The following is an 18,072-nucleotide window of genomic DNA, read 5'->3' on the forward strand; positions in this document are numbered from 1 at the left end:
AGAAGACTATTTAGCATAAGAACAGCAGAAGATAGTAACAGATGCAACACTGCAACAATGAGAGAGGCAGAAGACAGTCAGAGGAGAGTTGATAAGACAATGGATAACCTTCAGATTAGCCTCTCAGTGTTTCTAAGATGATGATCATTAATTTTTTTGTGAACCCTTAAGCCTTTCTCTGCTATGGGCATCTTACATTATCATTCAAAGCACTGTAAAAGAAGAGAATTTGCATGGACACAAGACAAGATGGAATAGATGGTTAATATCACCTCTCCTAACCCACAGCACTAAATATTTAACAAGCTGTTGTGGAAAAGTGTTTGAAAGTTGTAGATAATTGAGAAAAGAAGAAACAGCAACTTGCCAACTAACTCAAAGTTGTCCGGTCAACCTTATAATTAGTTTTCCATGACACAAAAACCAAGGATCACAGGAATATATTTATTTTTCCTAATTTGTCATGAATCCATACAAGGACTACACATGGCCTTGAAAACACCATGATGCCCAAAACTAAAGTAACGGCAAGACAATTATAACAGTCTCCTGCAGAAAGACACGGACTTCCGACATGTCACCCTGAATGTACACACACACGCACATACATCTAGTAATCACAGAATACACACAGCAGTGTACTTCATAACAGGGTTTGTGTGTACATAAACTGGTGCACATCCATGAGACTATAAGGGTATGTGCACAGAATTCATAAGCATGTACACCTTGGCGCATGTACACACACACACACACATGCATACACATGTACATGATACACCTTTGTACTGCACCTGACTAGGGCATCACACCTGCAGGAAGGACTGAACACCCTAAAGGAAAGATGGAACTGCAGGGGAGGTACACTTGTGGCAAGAACTAGAGTACATGACATGCCACACTCACTCACATTGTTTGGCATTCTTCCCTCGATTTTTTTTTTTTTTTTTTTTATCTGCTGGTGATCTTACAAAACCAGATTACAGGCAGATTCACAGCAGAGGATTTCAGATTGAGGTGGTGCTAACACAGAGGGGGTGAAAGTAGCATACTATAATGCTGTGCATTTGTCTGCTGGCACACATCCCTGCTCAAGTGAGTCCTGATCCCTACTGTCTTTTGTCATTACTGCCACACCTCTCTCAACATTCAAGCTTGCACTGCTTACCCACAAGAAATATTGAGATGCTGTCTTGATGCAGCGGAGGAGACTGGCATAACAAGATTAGGTCAGGTCAAGATGTGGAAAAGAATCACACTTGCAGCATTTTGAGTGACAAGTTTGAGTCCCTTGTAAATACTTGCTACACTACACTGTCAGTTTCAAGACTTGGCCATTACAGTGCAAACTACCCTCATCATATGATATATATATATATATATATATATATATATATATATATATATATATATATATATATATATATATATATATATATATATATATATATATATATATATATATATAAGTAACTATTACCAATTGTGCTTTTATTTTATGCAGAGAATAGGGAGTTAATAAGGGGACTGTTTCCTGTTTCTACAATGAGACAAAGTGTGGCATCTTGTTTCTGTTGCTTCTGAATGAAATCTCAACCTAATACATGGAGCGATGGCTAACTATGCCAAGAATTATAACTGAAAAATGTAGGCTGAGCATTCCATCCTCTTTCCTGACTCCCACGACATACAGTCCCAGGGAGCAGGCAGCAAACCCTCACATGCCCACATTACACAAATGAATGGAAAGCAGGTTTACAGATCAGAAGTATGCACATTTTTAGAAGTGTCTGAGAGGTTCACTTGTCTCCTCTAGGAAGACTCAAACTTTACTTAGGACCTACAGCGATGAAGCTTTATGTACGGACCTTACACTTTCCTTTATATGGTGCCGTAAGTTACTTTGTAAGTAATAGTTTCTAAGAGCCATTCGTCATGTGTGTGGCGTTGACAGTTGAACAGTATCTGCAGTCAAACTTACATGAAAGCTTTAAGTTAAGCAATACCTTACACTTGAACATTTAACACAGTGGATAAGTTAGTGGTGGCTGGAGGTAATAGAGTTCTGGTCCCCTGTAATGTGAAGAGTTGGGAATTACACAGCACCTGCAGCCTTGTCCATCTATAAAGTCAAGTATCTACATTCACACTGGCTGCTTTCCCCTGCAAATAGTGAAGTAAGTCACTAATGAATGTAAGAATTTTCTAAATGTGAATACACAATGTTGAGAATCAAACATTATCTGGAATCAAACTATACAAAAAAAAGTCAAATATTTTCTATCAAACTTACAAAATAAGTTGAGCATGTCTTTTAAGAGAGCTTGGTATCAGATACATAGCAATTACATACTTTAACTTTCTTCAGATAAATTTTCCACACCAACACTCCACCCTTAACAGTTCACATAGGATCAATTACACCACATTGCAAGAAATTGCTCTGTCGGAAATATTTTTGAGGAAATTTTTGTGATGGAATCGTCTTGGATGGAGTTTTCAGTTGTAGCGAACATATCTGTGTGTCAGAACCAGAATTTGAAATGTTTTGTTCTTTCATCAAAACTATTTTCAAAGTTAAGTTCTCCTGCATGTTTTTTTTTACTGATGATGAAGACTACTAGTTAGATTATTACTAAAATCACAAAAACACTCTTGAAAACAATAATGACTTTCACAACAGCTTATTTTTCTCCCACTGATAAAACAAAATGCTTTTTAAATTATTACTATAATCATAAACACTTGAAAACAACAACTTCCAATATAGCTTGTTTTTCCCAATGACAAAACAAAATCCCTGTTAAATTATTATTAGAATCATGAAAACCCTGATAACTTAAAGACAAGTTAAGACACCAAAATGTTTTAAGATTCCTTGGTGTCAATATTGCACCTCACAGCTGTACTTGGTTTTCACAGCCATCACAAACACCCCTACTTGACAGATCTGGAAGAAGCATTACATGACAAATAACAAGCAAAACATATATTGTGCTGAAACTGAACACACACACACACACACACACACACACACACTAATGCCCTGGTATCACAGTATAAAGAAAGTAGCTTGCAGGGAAGTTCATGTAATCAAACTCTACATAATCAAGGTCAGGCAGGTCACAGGTGCCAAAGACTTCTAGGATGACATAGTATGAAGGTAAAAAATCACACACACACACACACACACACACACACACACACACACACACACACACACACACACACACACACACACACACACACATCTGGTTGTACAGAAAGCTTATTTACTTGTAGGATAATATTACATTAATAAATGCCATAGACCAAATGCATTGGTTCCTAAATATATATGTATATACGGAGAAGTACTTAAGTATATATTCCCCTGGTCGGAGTATATCACTTTAAAATAGCACCCCTCTCTCTCTCTCTCTCTCTCTCTCTCTCTCTCTCTCTCTCTCTCTCTCTCTCTCTCTCTCTCACATAAATAATGCACCATATCTAATCCTCTGTTCTTGATATCACATCCAATATTTATATATATATAATGTATGTATGTATTTATGTACAAAAAAAAAGTAGACATATACTGCATAAGTGTTAACAAATTCTGACATTCACATATGCTTTAAAATTTCCCCAAACATAACTTCCAACATATCAACTCCCCCATTCTTTATATATTGTTAGGAATAAATGTTACACATTTATCACACATATATGTCTGCTACTGGCCTTGCTAATGCCACATATAAATGCACACACACACACACACACACACACACACACACACCTAAATATATAATATGCAAGCACACAGTTTTTTGTCTTTATAATAGTTTACTTGTCTTCCTCCTTAGTTAAACACTCAGGAAAAGTGTGATGGTGATGGTGGTGGTAATAGTAGTAGTTGTAGTGATGGTGGTGGTGGTGGTGGTGGTGGAAGAAGCAGGTAAGTAGCATCATACAATAGAGAGATCACCATAAAGGAACTTCCAATCACAATTCCATTCTATCACACACTGCTGTTACTCACTTATAGACTTAATGGTAATGTATTCTCCCTGACTGACTGAATAAGTGTCTACCTAACTGAATAGCTGACTGACTGGATGTATTACTGACAGCCTACTTAACTGACTCCCTAGCGAGATAAATACTTACCTCATTGACTGACTAAATGCTTGCTTGACTTACTCACTAAATGACTGATTGACTAACTAACTGCCTGCCTATCTGTCTACCTACCTACTCTTCTTCCTTGCTAACTGCCTGTCTGACTCTTTGACCACCTGACTGACCATCTTCCTGCCTGCCTGCCTGCCTGACTATCTAACTGAATGAAGTGTGTTGTCGTATATCAAACCAACGTGACACAGACACACATATATGGAATACAAAATAGCACTACTCTTCACTGTATGTATGTACGTAATGGAAGAAGCGCACATATCAATATACCCTGTGTATACCAAACCTAGTATACATGCTATGTGTATTCGGTGCAGTACTGAAAAATATATATGCACATGTAGACATAATCATGCCGTGTATGTATTTCAAGCTTGCTACGTCCCAAAATGGTGATGAGTAATGTACACATGTAGACATAAGCTGTGTGAACCTATGTAGTGTTGTTCCCCATGGAAAGCATACACATGTAGGCATAACTTGTGTACGCAATGAGTGGCTTAATGTTTCTCCGTGAAAAAAATAATGAATAAATACAAAGAATCAGGGTTCATAATTACTCAGAATATAAAATAACAAACAAATGTGAATTTTATGATGGAGATTTAGAAAACTTATCACTCAAAGATGAAAAAAGATAATTACATTTAAGAACAATTAATGAAAGCGTAACCCCGGCAGCAAATCAAGAATATTCATCACTTAAACAAGACAAACAAATAAATGTAAAGTGGGATCAGAATCAGATACAAGAAATGTTGATGAAATATTGACTGACGAAGCAACTCAAGATGAGAAAGTTAAAATCATCCCAGATTATCTTGTCATGAGGAGGAAATGAATGAGGATGTTGGTGCTGCAGCCAAAAAGAACACAGGGAAGAACCGCGTGGCTGAGATCTGTCTGAGTCCCAATGGTGGACACGCTTCTATTATGGAGGAGTAGGATGAGAAGAATGAGAACTGTTAGTCCAATAAGTAAGAACTGAGAGAGTGACGCAAAACTGAAGACATGTCCGGCTTTGTTCTCTCATTGATTTACTTTGAGAAACTGACTGACTGACTGACTGACTGACTAGGAAACTAATGGACCAACTGATTGACTAACAGAGAAACTGCCTAACTGACAACTTAACAGTGACCAACTTACAAAGAGGAAAACATGGTTACTGATTGACAAAATTAATGATTAATTGAACCAACCAAATGATTTACTAGCAGACAAATTTGCTGACTAACAATCTGACTAGCTGTGTTACATGTACTAATGTCTCCTCACAAAGTTCTAAATGCCTTACTACTTTAATATGTTCTCTTCCTCATAGCTACTTGTCGTCTCCAGCATTTCAACCCAACACTTGAACTGACTGAAATTCATACATAAATAATAATTACAATACTAATAACAATGATAAAAAAGAAGCACACACAGCTGCTAACAAACACTGACATGTTATCCGAAACATTTCACAGCAGAACATAGTGAAATGGTGAAATTAAAATCTATATGGCAGAAATAATAATGATAATGATGATAATAATAATAATAATAATAATAATAATAAGAAGAATAAGAAGAAGAAGAAGAAGAAGAAGAAGAAGAAGAAGAAGAAGAAGAAGAAGAAGAAGAAGAAGAAGAAGAAGAAGAAGAAGAAGAAGAAGAAGAAGAAGAAGAAGAAGAAGAAGAAGAAGAAGAAGAAGAAGAAGAAGAAGAAGAAGAGGGAGAAAACTAATAAAGCAAGAAAACCCAGCAAATATTCTGACAAGTTTTCAAACGTCACCAACTGGTTTGGGAGACCCACATCTTTTTAAAATCTAATGTTATCTTCTTTTTCTACATATGTAAAATTTAAATAAAAAGAAAATAAATAGAAAATAATAATAATAATAATAATAATAATAATAATAAAAAAAAAAACTGATAGAAATGAAAATGCATACATCATAAGTAATGATAATAACAATAATAATAAAACCTAGCAAGGCAAGGCCACCTCGAATGCTACAAGTCCCCGAGCTAAGCCACATGAAAAGACTGAGACTAAGCTGATGCAAAAATAGATCTGTGTAACACTACCTTTTGTCTTTTCAACAGTGCGCACACACACACACACACACACACACACACACACACACACACACACACGACATATGGTGGGAAACATTCACTAAGTAGATTATGTGTGTGTAGAAAAACTCACTCTACATCATGCTACATGTAAATCAAATAGGGAGGGAGGGAGGGAGGGAGGGAGGGAGGGATGGATGGAGGGAGGGAGGCAGGGAAGGGTGGAGAAAGGAGGTTAAGTACATAACATTTGAGCCTAACGCTTGTATACTTTTAAGTCAATACGTGATGAGGGAGGGATGGAGGTGGTGAAAACAGGAATGGCAGGAAGAATTGATAGAACATATAGGATAAACAGGGGAAAGAGGAAGAACCAGGAAGGAAAACAAGAAGGGAGAAGAAAAAGTTAAATAAAGATAAGAGATAGAGGTAATAAGAAAACATAATAAGTAAAGGGAATGGAAGAGAAAGAAAGGAAAAAGGGATGATAAGAAAAGGATAGAAGAATGAAGGAAAGAGAAGAGAAAGGAACAAGAAATTATAGAATGCAAAGAAAGAAAGAAAGAAAAAGGAAACAGGCCAAAAAGAAAGACAATGAAAAGAAAGGATGGAGGAAAGAAGAAGAAAAAAGAAGGGAGACAAGGAAGAAAAGTAAAGTGCATATCACACCCTATATACACATACCTTTATCCAACCCTGCCTAAGGAACATGACAAGGAAGCGACAACTTCAGCAACACACCAGAGGCTGACCAAACTTGTGAGGTGCAGCAAGGTCGCTATAACTCCCCCCTGTGACCTGACCTGCCCCCCTGGTGGAGTGCGGTGGAGTGCATGAGGAGGGTGGAGGTCATATTGTTTGTGGCAATGACCAGGAAGACCAGGACAGCAATGAGCATGGCCAGCAGGAGGAAGACTATGCGCCGTGCAGATCTGAGCTGATCCTCCATGGCGCTCTGTCTCTGCAGCAACTGGTCCAGCTGTCAGGGATGAGGCAAAGACTGGTTTACAAACTGAGGCAAATTGAGGTAAAGACTAGTTTGAAAATTGAGGGAAAGAATGGTTTACAAATTGAGGTAACTGGTTCACAAATTGAGGCAGAAACTAGTTTGCAAATTGAGGAAAAGACTGGTTCACGAATTGAGACAGAATCTGCTTTGCAATCTGAGGGAAAGAGCCAAATGGTTTATAAATTGAGACAACTCATTTACAAACTGAGGCAAAGATAAACTGGCCATTACATGGGCACCTGGGGAAGATAAACTGTAGAAATCTGGATGTCACAGTGGCAGCGGGGACAAACTGAAACCAAGCAAAGGACATACTCACCTTAGAGATCAGTTCAGGGGGCAGCATTGCAGAGGGTGTGGCTGGGGAAGCAAGGGAGGAGGTGTTGGTGTCCTCCGCTGCCACCCCTACCCTCAGCCGTGCCTCAAACAGGTCCTCCTTGTTGACAGTCTGTGGGAGACGGGCCAAAGGAGTGAGTTGTCAAAGGTAAAGTGTTTGTGTTTTTGTTTTTGTTCTTGTTTACTATCTCAAATCCCTTCCTTCTTATTTTCTCTTTCTTTTCTTCTATCTATCCCTCCTTCCTTGCTTCCTTATTCTTCCCTTCTACTCTTGCATCCATCCCTCCTTCCTTGCATCCTTATTCTCTCTTTCTACTTCTATCTACTCCTTCCTTTCTTCCTTATTCTCTTTTGCCACTTCTATCTATCCCTCCTTCCTTCCCTATCTTACCTTCTCTATTACCCTCCTCCTTCCCTTCCATTACCTTGAACAGCTGAGACACTTCCTGGGAGCTTAGGTCGAGGGAGGGAGCTGGAGCCGCCATCACCAGAAACTTGTCTCTCACCAGTGCCGAGGGTGCCAGCTGCTCCCCCACCGTCACCCCGACCTCCAGCTGGCCCTCACCCTCCAGTACACCCACTGACGGCTTCACTCGGTATTTCTCGGGGGAGGTGGTCTTAATCTGCAGGGGGTGTTTGTGTTGAGTGGGATATTTAAGTGTTTCAGTGAGATATACAACAATTTAAAGCACTGAGATATACAACAATTTAAAGCACTATGAGTAATATATGAAATCTTTATCTAAATGAAAGGAGGTAAAAAGAGAATAGATTTTGTGTGTGTGAGTGTTTGTGACTGTGAGAGTGTGTGTGTATCTCCTCACCTTAATAGCAAGAGGGTTGGCAGTGGGGTTTGTGAGGACAATGCTGGCAGTAACACCGATGCGGCAGCTGCTAAACACAAGCTCCTCGCCGGGGTCAATGTCAACATACACACCTGGGAAACACACAGTAAATAAATTACTTGCTTCAGTCTAAATTCCTCTCATGAAAAAAGACTGTATACAAAATTAATGCCCATCACAAATTCCCAGGAAAACAGTTACATCTAAAACATTGCCCATTACATTAATTCTCCAAACTTTGCTTCATTACTTCCTCTCCTGTAAACATCCTTCACTTCCACTTGCTTTCCTTATACATTTCCATCCTTTTCCTTTCCTTCCTACCATTCTCTCTTCCTTCCTGGGAAATATTGTGGAAGGAAAGTCAATAAGGAGAAATCTGTCAATCTATGTACCAGGCTGGCAATCTCAAACAGGGTAGGCCAAACAAGGTACCACACACTCATACACGTCACTTACACTCTTAACCTTATCAGCCCATGGTGAAACATATACATACATATACACCGATCAACATAAAGGTTTCTTCAATTCTTCTATAACCCCACACACCCATCCCTCCCTCCTTGCCTCTCTGCTTCTCCCCGCACTCACCACCAGTTGAAGGTGTTGTCCGCCGCGACACAGTCTTCCCTCGGAGTGGTGAGGATGGTGCACTCCCCTCGGCAAAGTGGACCTGTAGAGTGAGGTGGACTTTCAAGGTTGAAGAAGTTAGATTAAAAAAAGAGATAGGAAGGATCTGGTTCTTGGAGTAGTAGATAAATGGAATGGACTCAGTGATCAGGTTGTTGGTGCTGAGTCATTAGAGAGCTTTAAAAGATTACACAAATTTGTGGGTGGAGAATGATGGACGGATGGAGATGATGAGGGCTGAGCAAAAAGGTGTGTGGAACAAAGGAGACAGGAGAATGACAATCAGACCATGGAGGAAAGGAATTCAAGGACAAATAAATGAGACAGTTGTATGCACCTATAAGTAGTGATAGAATTTATATGTAAACTCACCTAAATTTAGATCAATTGGAATCCTTGTCTCTTGTACACTTAAAATACCTATGTTAAGATCAGCTGATATCCTTATTTCCCTTACACTAAAGATTAAGGAGGAGAAAAAGAAGGAGGAGTGGCAGTCTGAACAGCAGTAGCAGCAATGCCTTACCTTACGGTTGTCAGTGATGTCGCCGTTGGGCACGGTGCCACCAGAGGGAGAGGAAGTCACCTCAGGCTCAAAGTGGTATTGGTAGGAGTCGGTGCCGCCCCACCCAGTCAGGCACTGGTCTGGAGCCACGTACTCCCCCACTGACTTTTTGTCCACAAACTTGATCTTCTGGATGGACTTGGGAGGCAGCCAGGTCTTAATGATCTTCCACATTGCTGCAAGGGTTGTGGTTCACAGCTCAACACTCTCATGCTGTGTTTAACTTTGATAATGCATCAGGAAATGTTTCAGAATCAAAGGATGATTCTCACTTAGTTATAAAATCTAGTGAAGTACATACTTTGAACATTTCACAGACTGTAACACTACTTGGGATAGACACACACACTCAAGCATTTTATTCTCATTATTCATTTCCTTTCCTCAACCATGCAAAGCTGCCCCAAGAAATAATGTCAAAAAACTTTGCAAAACATTTTGAAAATTTAGCAGAATACGGCATTATCATACAGTGCAGCACAAGGACATACCTCATCTTACACTCAATTCACTTGCACCAATAATGAATATAAGTAAGGAAAATCTATGTTATGGCAGCTTGCAGTACAAGGTGAGGGAGAGCAGAGGAACAGCTTACCATTGAGCAGCCAGGGCATCTCAAAGACAATGATGTAGTTGAGCACCCATGGGTAGTAACTCTTGAACAGGTTAATCATGTACTGAATAAACTCCATGTCCATGTTCTTCATTCCCGTGTCACACATGTCGAAGAACACGGTGATCCACTCGCCTTTCTCCTCCCTGCAATGCCACATGGAGGGATTAGATACAGTACACCATTAGAAGCAGGAGACTGTGCTGCATTAAACAAAACGTAATAGAAGACAGCATGAACATAAAAACATAAGGAAATATGGGTTGGTGCAAGAAGCCATCAGTCCCTGTACAAAACATATCTATCTATTTCCACCTATCATCCTCATCCATAAACCCATCTAATCTTTTAAAGCTCCCTAATGACTCAGCACTAACAACCTGATTACTGACACCATTCCATTCATCTACCACTGTATTTGAGAACCAACTCCTTCCTATCTTTTCTTAATTCAACTTTTAAAACCTTGAATCTGTTATTTCTTTTTTTTATCCTGATTACTGATGCTGGGAATTCTGCTTGAGAGAGAGAGAGAGAGAGAGAGAGAGAGAGAGAGATAGAGAGACACACCTTTCCAGTCGCTCCAGCCAATAGATGAGGAAGCGCTTGAGCTGATCCATATCCAATGTCCCCTTCTGGTGGAGACGTACAGAGAAAATGAGCATCTTACAGCCGTCCTTGTCCCGGTTGTGGATGAATAGAGCACCTTTGTCGAAGAACTCCTGGGGTATGGACTCTTTGGTGATGGCTGCAGGGATAGGATTAGTAACTGGATTAGTGAATTACTCGGAAACAGGATTAGAGGCTAGAGGGACAGGTTTCAAGATATAGGCAGGTAGACAGATAGATAGATAGATAGATGACCACAAACCTCATGAAAAATACATAAAAAAGATGCCTTGGTAAAGATAACATGAAAGGTTCAACTATCAATTCAAATTACAGTAAAAAGATACTTAGCTCCTGTTCTGAATGATACTTTTTGACTTCTCTTTAAGGACTGTCTTTCTCAGTGGAGGAGGAGGAGGAAAAATGACACAGAGAGGAAGAAAAGATCAATGACATAATAACAATAAGAAAATTAGCTTAAATTAAGGAGGAGGAAGAAGAGAAGGAAAAAGAATACAGAGAGGAAGAAAAGAAAATGGACATAATTACATTAAGAAAACTAGCCTATATTAAGGAGGAGGAGAAGGAAAAAGAACACAGGAAAAAAAGAAGAATGACACAATAACAGAACTAACTAAACAATTCCACTCCACTCCATCATACAATCACAAAGAATCAACAAGGAAACTTTTGCAATAAAAATTTTGCCGAGTACAGACTGGGTACCAATGTGATGGGCAAAGGGATTACAAGGGGACGGCTTGAATACAAAGTAGTGTGACTCGGCTCTTCCTTGCTGCCCGGGAGACAGAGAGAGGCTGTGGGATGCTGATCTGCATACAAAGCAGTGTGACTCGTCTTTTTCTCTTCCGCAAATCAGGCTGACATCTCTGATGCGATAAAGGAAGACACACACACACACACACACACACACACACACACACACACACACACACACACACACACACACACACACACACACACACATAAATATGACAGATTAACTTTGAGATGGGACATTATGAGCTTGACTTAGTCCCATAAAAGTACAATTAGGTAAGAACAATTAGGTAACACACACACACACACACACACACACACACACACACACACACATACACACACACAAATGGAATGAACTCAGTGTCAATGCTTTCAGGACCAAACTGGATAGACATAGAGACGAGATACTATGAGATTACTCCCCTCCTGTCAATCACAACTAGGCACACACACACACACACACACACCTAAGTACAAGTATTCCTCCACATATTATCCCAAGACCTCTATGGGAATAACAAAGACAGTAGAAGAGAATGACTAGTACAAAATCTTACTAAGCTCTTCTCAGTCAATCAATCAATCCGTCAGATGACACAATCCTAACAGGACAGCCATGACAGGATTAGACAGGGCAGCAGTTGACTGTCTTGTGGGAGGATAGTCAGTATGGTGGGGAAATTGCTGCTTCAAGGGCACATGGGATTAAGACCTGTGCAGTAGAAAGTGTAATGTGGAATGATGTATTACAAAAGGCTTGCCAGAAAATGTAATGAAGAAATGCATGTTACAAAAGACTTGGGTGAAATTATAATGAAGAATGAAACGTTACAGAAGACTTGGGTTACTATTACCATTACTTAACAGAGGTTAAATAGACATGGCATGGAAGGTAGGTGTTCTGAAAGCTGAGGGAAGACAAGTGCTTTATTAAGTGATAGAGAACCAGTGGCGTGAGTGAAGGGCAGGTGTGAGAGTGAATGATGGGAACACCTATGACTTTGATGGTGGAGACTGGTTAAGTTTAGTGAAGGAACACTCGACAGACATGAAGTAACCTGTTGGACTGAAGTTATTAGGCTTTAGTGCTTTCCTTAATCCTTTCACTGCAATCCAAAACAATTAACATAACCAGAAGTAATGGATGAAATGATTATAAGCATCTACAAGAAAATGGTCAATTAAAAGAATAGATTTTGCAATTTCTACTCAGTTTAAAGATTGAAGGTGGCTATAGAACGAGTAAAGTTGTTTCAGAGTGATTGGTGATTAAGGAAAGATATACCGAATTACAGTCAAAGGGTTAATGCTAAGTCTTCTGATTTATTATGAATCTATTAGCTTTTAGTGGTTTCCTTAATGTTATATCCTGATCTCCTAAGAATATATCAGTTGTCAGGTTTTGTAAGATTGTCAGCAGATGAGAGGACATGAGTTTGAGGAAGAAAGCTAAACACAGTGCAAGGAGTGTGGCAGTTTATCTGACTCCTGACTACAAGTGTAATTACTACTGATAACAGTAACTGAATCACCTGTCAAGTTTTGTGTAGTCAGCAGATCAGAGGACTTAAGATTGTGGGAGAAAGTTAAACACAGTGGAAGGAGTGTGGCAATTTATCTGACCCCTGACTTCAACTGTAATTACCACTGATATCAGTAATTGAGTTGCCTGTCATGTTTTATAAGACTGTCAACAGATCAGAGAACTCAAGATTGTGGGAGAAAGTTAAAACACAGTTGGAGGAGTGTAGCAATTTATCCAACTCCTCATCAGAACTGTAATTACTATTGATAACAGTGAGTAAGCTGCTATCAAGAGGCTATGAGAATGAACCACCATGGGAAAGTGTTGTTTGCTGGTGAATGGGTCCCAACTGTTGATGACTTTGAAAATCTGGTAGGAAATGTTCAGGAGACATGAGGGTGCAGGATGTGGAGGTTTAAAATGTTCAGTTGAGTTTCCATGGATGTTTTTCTCAGACACGGTGCAGAATCCTTGTTAATCTAAGACGGGAATGATGAAATTGCCCTAAAAATTGTAATAACTTTCGTTAGAACATGTTAAAAATAATGTAGATAAGGTACTGATATGCTGACAATGTGGGCCTGCAAATGATGATGGTGCAATAGAGAATAAAGAAAGGATGAAAAGATGATAAATATATGAAGTAAAATAAATAAACAAGTAAAAATAAATAAAGACACTACACCAATAGACTTTTTGAAAAGGATATGGAGAAAGAAAGAATACGTTTGATTAAAAATACAGTAATTCTTGTAAAAAAAATAAAACAATCCAAAATACTACAGGTTTAAAATATCAGTAAAATCTCACAACTATTACTAAACTACTGAATCCATGTTTATTGAGCCTGTTTTATTTTGTTATGGTATAAAAATCAATGTCATCTGGTTCTGTCTCTATATCTATATTTCTTCAATTTTATCTTCCCTTGATGAACATTCCTTACCTCTATCACCTCTTCTAATCTCTCCCACATATCTGTATTTTAGTGATAGAAACTGCACCTTCTGTATACTTCAACTATCTCCACTTCCTTGACTTCCCTTGCATTCTCTCCAATATCCAGTCTTTGATCCTGTAATAGTGAATCTTATCTATATAATTCTTCTCAACCATATTATAATTGTCTTTTTTTCTCTTTTCTCTCTTCAAGTGTTGGTATTTCTATCTATTTATTTTATTTATCTATTTATTATTAGTAGTAGTAGTTATTCATTTATTTTTTGGTGTGTGTGTGTGTGTGTGTGTGTGTGAGAAAGAGTGATATCTAAAGAGATGCTCCTAATCACAAATCACATAGGGGATGATAGTCACATACACACACAACAGAGTAAAGGCCACACTGACAGACAAGTTTGGGTTGTGGAGAAGGCAAGATAAGATTAGCATGCTGGGAATCACAGCGAAGGTCAAGAAGGTCGGACGTACAAAGGGGGGAATGGACCTCACAAAAACACCCACAAAAAACAATGACATGCGGAAGACAGAGAAAACACCAAGAAAAGTCTAGAGAATGAAAGTAAACCTACTACTGAGATAAGGAAAGGTAGGAGAACAGATTGGATTTGTGTGATTCTTATCTGTTTGTACGAGGGATTCAAGGGATTACGTGAGATTTCAAATAGCAATGTATCTTTATGACCTCTTCCGTTTCACTAGATGACTTTACACTATTTGTGATATCAGAGAAAAACTAGCTAGTGTATAGAGTTAAGAAGAGGGTGCTTGGAATAGGAGTGACTGGCAGTTATTCGAGCTTAAGGAGACTGAAAGGAATCTTGTCGTTAAAAAAATAATCAAGTGAAATATTTTGCATCAGAGAAAATCATAGAAAGAGAAAATTATGCATATGAAAGAAAACATTAGTAATGAAACTTACAATTATAAAAACCAAATACACTCACGACAGCATCTATGAAAAATCACACATCAAAGAAAACAGCACAAAAAACCACAAATCAAGGGAACACTCAACCAAATCCAATCCGAAGACTCAAGTAGACCCAAACACACTCACGACAGCATCTATGAAAAATCACACATCAAAGAAAACAGCACAAAAACCACAAATGAAGGGAAGACTCAACTGAACCCAATCCGACAAATTAAGAAGACCAAAACACACTGACCATTGCACTGATTCTCATGTCGCCATTTGAGTGTGTCCATCACCATCTCCAGAGACAGCTTCTGGTCATTGTCATGGTGCATCAGGAAACGACGTATGTACTTGTCGTCTGAGCGGATCCGACGAACATCCTGGGGGTCAAACGGTCCTCCTGCCTCGATCTTCTGTATGGCAGTGGCACGGAGCTGATCAATCTCTGCTTTGGTGGGCTCAGGGGGTATGGCTGACATGGTGGCTGGATGGGGAGAGAGAGATTTGGTTGGGTTGGGTTGGTTTGGGTTAGGTTTGGTTTGGTTTGGTTAGGTCAAGTTATGTCTGGTACAATACTCCTCAAAATTAAGAGTAAGTGAGACAAGGTACATCTTACACTGAGACTATGAAAGCAAGAATAAAAGGGAAAACAAGATAATGTGTGGTTGACAGTGTTGTTGGAGGAAACAGAAAGGTAAAGGGGTAGATATAGGGTATGGGTGGCACTGTGGCTGCTAGGAAGTTGACAAAATTGCTTTCAGGTCAGTAAGTGAGGCAGAAAGGCATGACGATGTTGTGATCTGGCAAGGAAAACGCACAAGCACGAACAGACACTACACAGGAATTAATTGGGAAATTCCAACACTTTCATGATGACAAGGTAAATACTGGAGAAATATTAACACATACGAACATAAACACACACACACACACACACACACACACACACACAAACACACAGACTGGCAGACATTTTTTCATACACAAGTGGTGACGTAAAATAAAAATCGCTCTGCTGTAGTTTCATACAATATAAGGTAAAGTACACAGACATCAGTATCTTCTAACCTTAACTTTACCCATCAAAAATAAATGTAACTTGACTGCTTATGATGCACTATCCAGATGGTATTAAGTTATGAGTGTGTTAGTTTATTGTTTGAGCTGATGCAGTGTGTGTTGGTTTCCCTACACTTGCCGACAGGAAGAAATATTGAAGACCGTTCCCAGGGATGCCTCAGCCCAGTGTCACAGGTAGATTCATGAGACAAAATAGCATGTCAGTCTAAGGAAGGATGAAGACCCCAGATAAATGTTTATAATATACATTTCAGTTAAATTCTGAAAACTCCTTCACTGTTACATCACCTAGACTTAAACACAATAGTTGATTCAAATTTAATGACCAAAAGACTGATATAACAATTAGTGCAACTTTTTATTTCACCTAGGCCAGGCAACACCCTCCCCTTAATTAGTTAGGTGACGATGTTTAATTAGATTTAGCTCTGAGCAGCCTGTCACTGTTGCATGGCCTGGACTGTGGCAGGGCAGGGAACACTTCAGGGCAGTGGGGCGGGTGTCAAACTCTTTTCATTAGGTTAGCTAGCATTTGCCATCACCGTGAAAACCCTGCCTTTCCACTAAGTCCCCTCGGTCTGAGTGGGAGGAAGAGGTTTGAAATAAAGTGTAGCAGTTGCAAAATCACAAGATAAGGTGCATATTTCTGACCACAACAATACTGAAAAATATGTGGTGAGAGAGAGAGAGAGAGAGAGAGAGAGAGAGAGAGAGAGAGAGAGAGAGAGAGAGAGAGAGAGAGAGAGAGAGAGAGAGAGTTAGAAATGCAGGGGACAGAGGGTGGGTGTGTCTAGGAAACCTTTGCCTTTATCAGGGGCTTAACACATTACGTGAAATCTGCAATAAAGAGGCCGAGTGCATTAACTTAAAAAAAATCGTGCTTTATTTATCTATTTTCTTTTTTTGCAATTTTGGTATCTGTGAATTCCATTTCCTCAACGCATGGAATTTGGAGTTAATGCACACTGTCTTTTTACTACAGAAATGCAAAATGTATCTAAAGTTTTGCGTTTCCATCACTCGGGCTTATACCTCGTTAAAATTTTCCCAACAGTACACAGCCACAGCAGCAGAGACACTCACAGTCACTCGTCCTGTGCAGTGTTCAGCTCGCCACTACACATAAGACACTGCGCTGCTTTCACAGATAAGCCCCGCTGTTTATCTTATCATGGGGGGGTGAGGGTGGGGGGGGCTAGGCCTCAACAGCAGCGCCAGGAGAAACAGCAGTATGCGGCAGCAAGGAGCAGTGGCGGTAATCACCCCTCACTGAACTCACAGCTGCCTCGACCCGATCAGCTGATTCAGGGCGCATTCGACCCCATACACACACACACACACACACACAATGGAATATCATTATCTTTGATTCTTTGATTTTATTTTTTTTCCATCCCCCCTTTATCCTTTGTGGATTCATTATTTTTTATGTTCCACTTTTTATCATCATTCCCTTAATTCTGTTTCATAATTACTCTCTCTCTCTCTCTCTCTCTCTCTCTCTCTCTCTCTCTCTCTCTCTCTCTCTCTCTCTCTCTCTCTCTCTCTCTTAATCATAACACTGGTTCATCAATATTAGTAATCGGAAATTATTATCAGGTATTATGGCTCCAAACTAATAATAAATTTTCAACTCCAAGTAATCTGCTATGCACTTTTTTAGGTACTGGAAATTAATATCATTCTCGCGCATTGTCAAGAATTGTTGAAAATGATGCAGTCCTCTCGCTACACAAAGTCAGGATGAGGAATTATTAGAGTGAGGCTGCCTTGTCATCCCGTGGTAGGCGCGGCGTCCCCCCCTGAGGATAGGAGGTCCATGCAGGGAGTGACGCCCCCCGAAGGAAATTAATTACCTCCCCGAGTCTTGTATTGACGAGCTAGGGGGCTGTGAGGATCCATACTGAAGGGCGTTGGTTTAAAAAGTAATTCGTAGATGTTTGAAA

The 18,072-nt window shown here is 39.5% G+C and overlaps 1 protein-coding gene across 4 annotated transcripts; it reads right to left on the reverse strand.

The window, feature by feature from the left end:
- Positions 1-430: 430 nt before the first annotated feature.
- On the reverse strand, positions 431-17,411 carry LOC135091337 (motile sperm domain-containing protein 2-like). 4 transcript variants are annotated; one of them, XR_010262472.1, is made up of 11 exons: positions 17,210-17,411; positions 15,297-15,530; positions 10,821-10,998; positions 10,233-10,396; positions 9,596-9,810; positions 9,031-9,112; positions 8,416-8,528; positions 8,017-8,214; positions 7,575-7,703; positions 6,931-7,225; positions 431-5,545 (listed from the first exon to the last, which is right to left on the reverse strand). XR_010262472.1 is itself a non-coding variant. In XM_063988880.1 (10 exons), the coding sequence occupies exons 2-10, from the start codon at positions 15,523-15,525 to the stop codon at positions 7,025-7,027; spliced, it is 1,509 nt and encodes a 502-aa protein (XP_063844950.1). In that variant the 5' UTR covers positions 15,526-15,530; positions 17,210-17,411; the 3' UTR covers positions 431-7,024. The 4 variants fall into 4 exon arrangements, 3 of the variants coding, with proteins under 3 accessions (XP_063844950.1, XP_063844952.1, XP_063844951.1); XM_063988880.1 differs by having other exon boundaries at positions 431-7,225; XM_063988882.1 differs by lacking the exon at positions 17,210-17,411 and adding an exon at positions 17,157-17,180 and having other exon boundaries at positions 431-7,225.
- Between the last annotated feature and the right edge of the window lie 661 nt (positions 17,412-18,072).

This window comes from Scylla paramamosain, chromosome 37 (genome assembly GCF_035594125.1).
Source record: "Scylla paramamosain isolate STU-SP2022 chromosome 37, ASM3559412v1, whole genome shotgun sequence".
NCBI lineage: Eukaryota > Metazoa > Arthropoda > Malacostraca > Decapoda > Portunidae > Scylla > Scylla paramamosain.

Coding starts and splice junctions, on each gene's coding strand:
- LOC135091337 (XM_063988880.1), bottom strand. CDS start 15,525: ATGTCAGCCATACCCCCTGAGCCCACCAAAGCAGAGATTGATCAGCTC. Junction 10,397..10,820: donor TGGCTGGAGCGACTGGAAAG/GTGTGTCTCTCT, acceptor GTGGCATTGCAG/GGAGGAGAAAGGCGAGTGGA. Junction 9,811..10,232: donor GATGCCCTGGCTGCTCAATG/GTAAGCTGTTCC, acceptor CAACCCTTGCAG/CAATGTGGAAGATCATTAAG.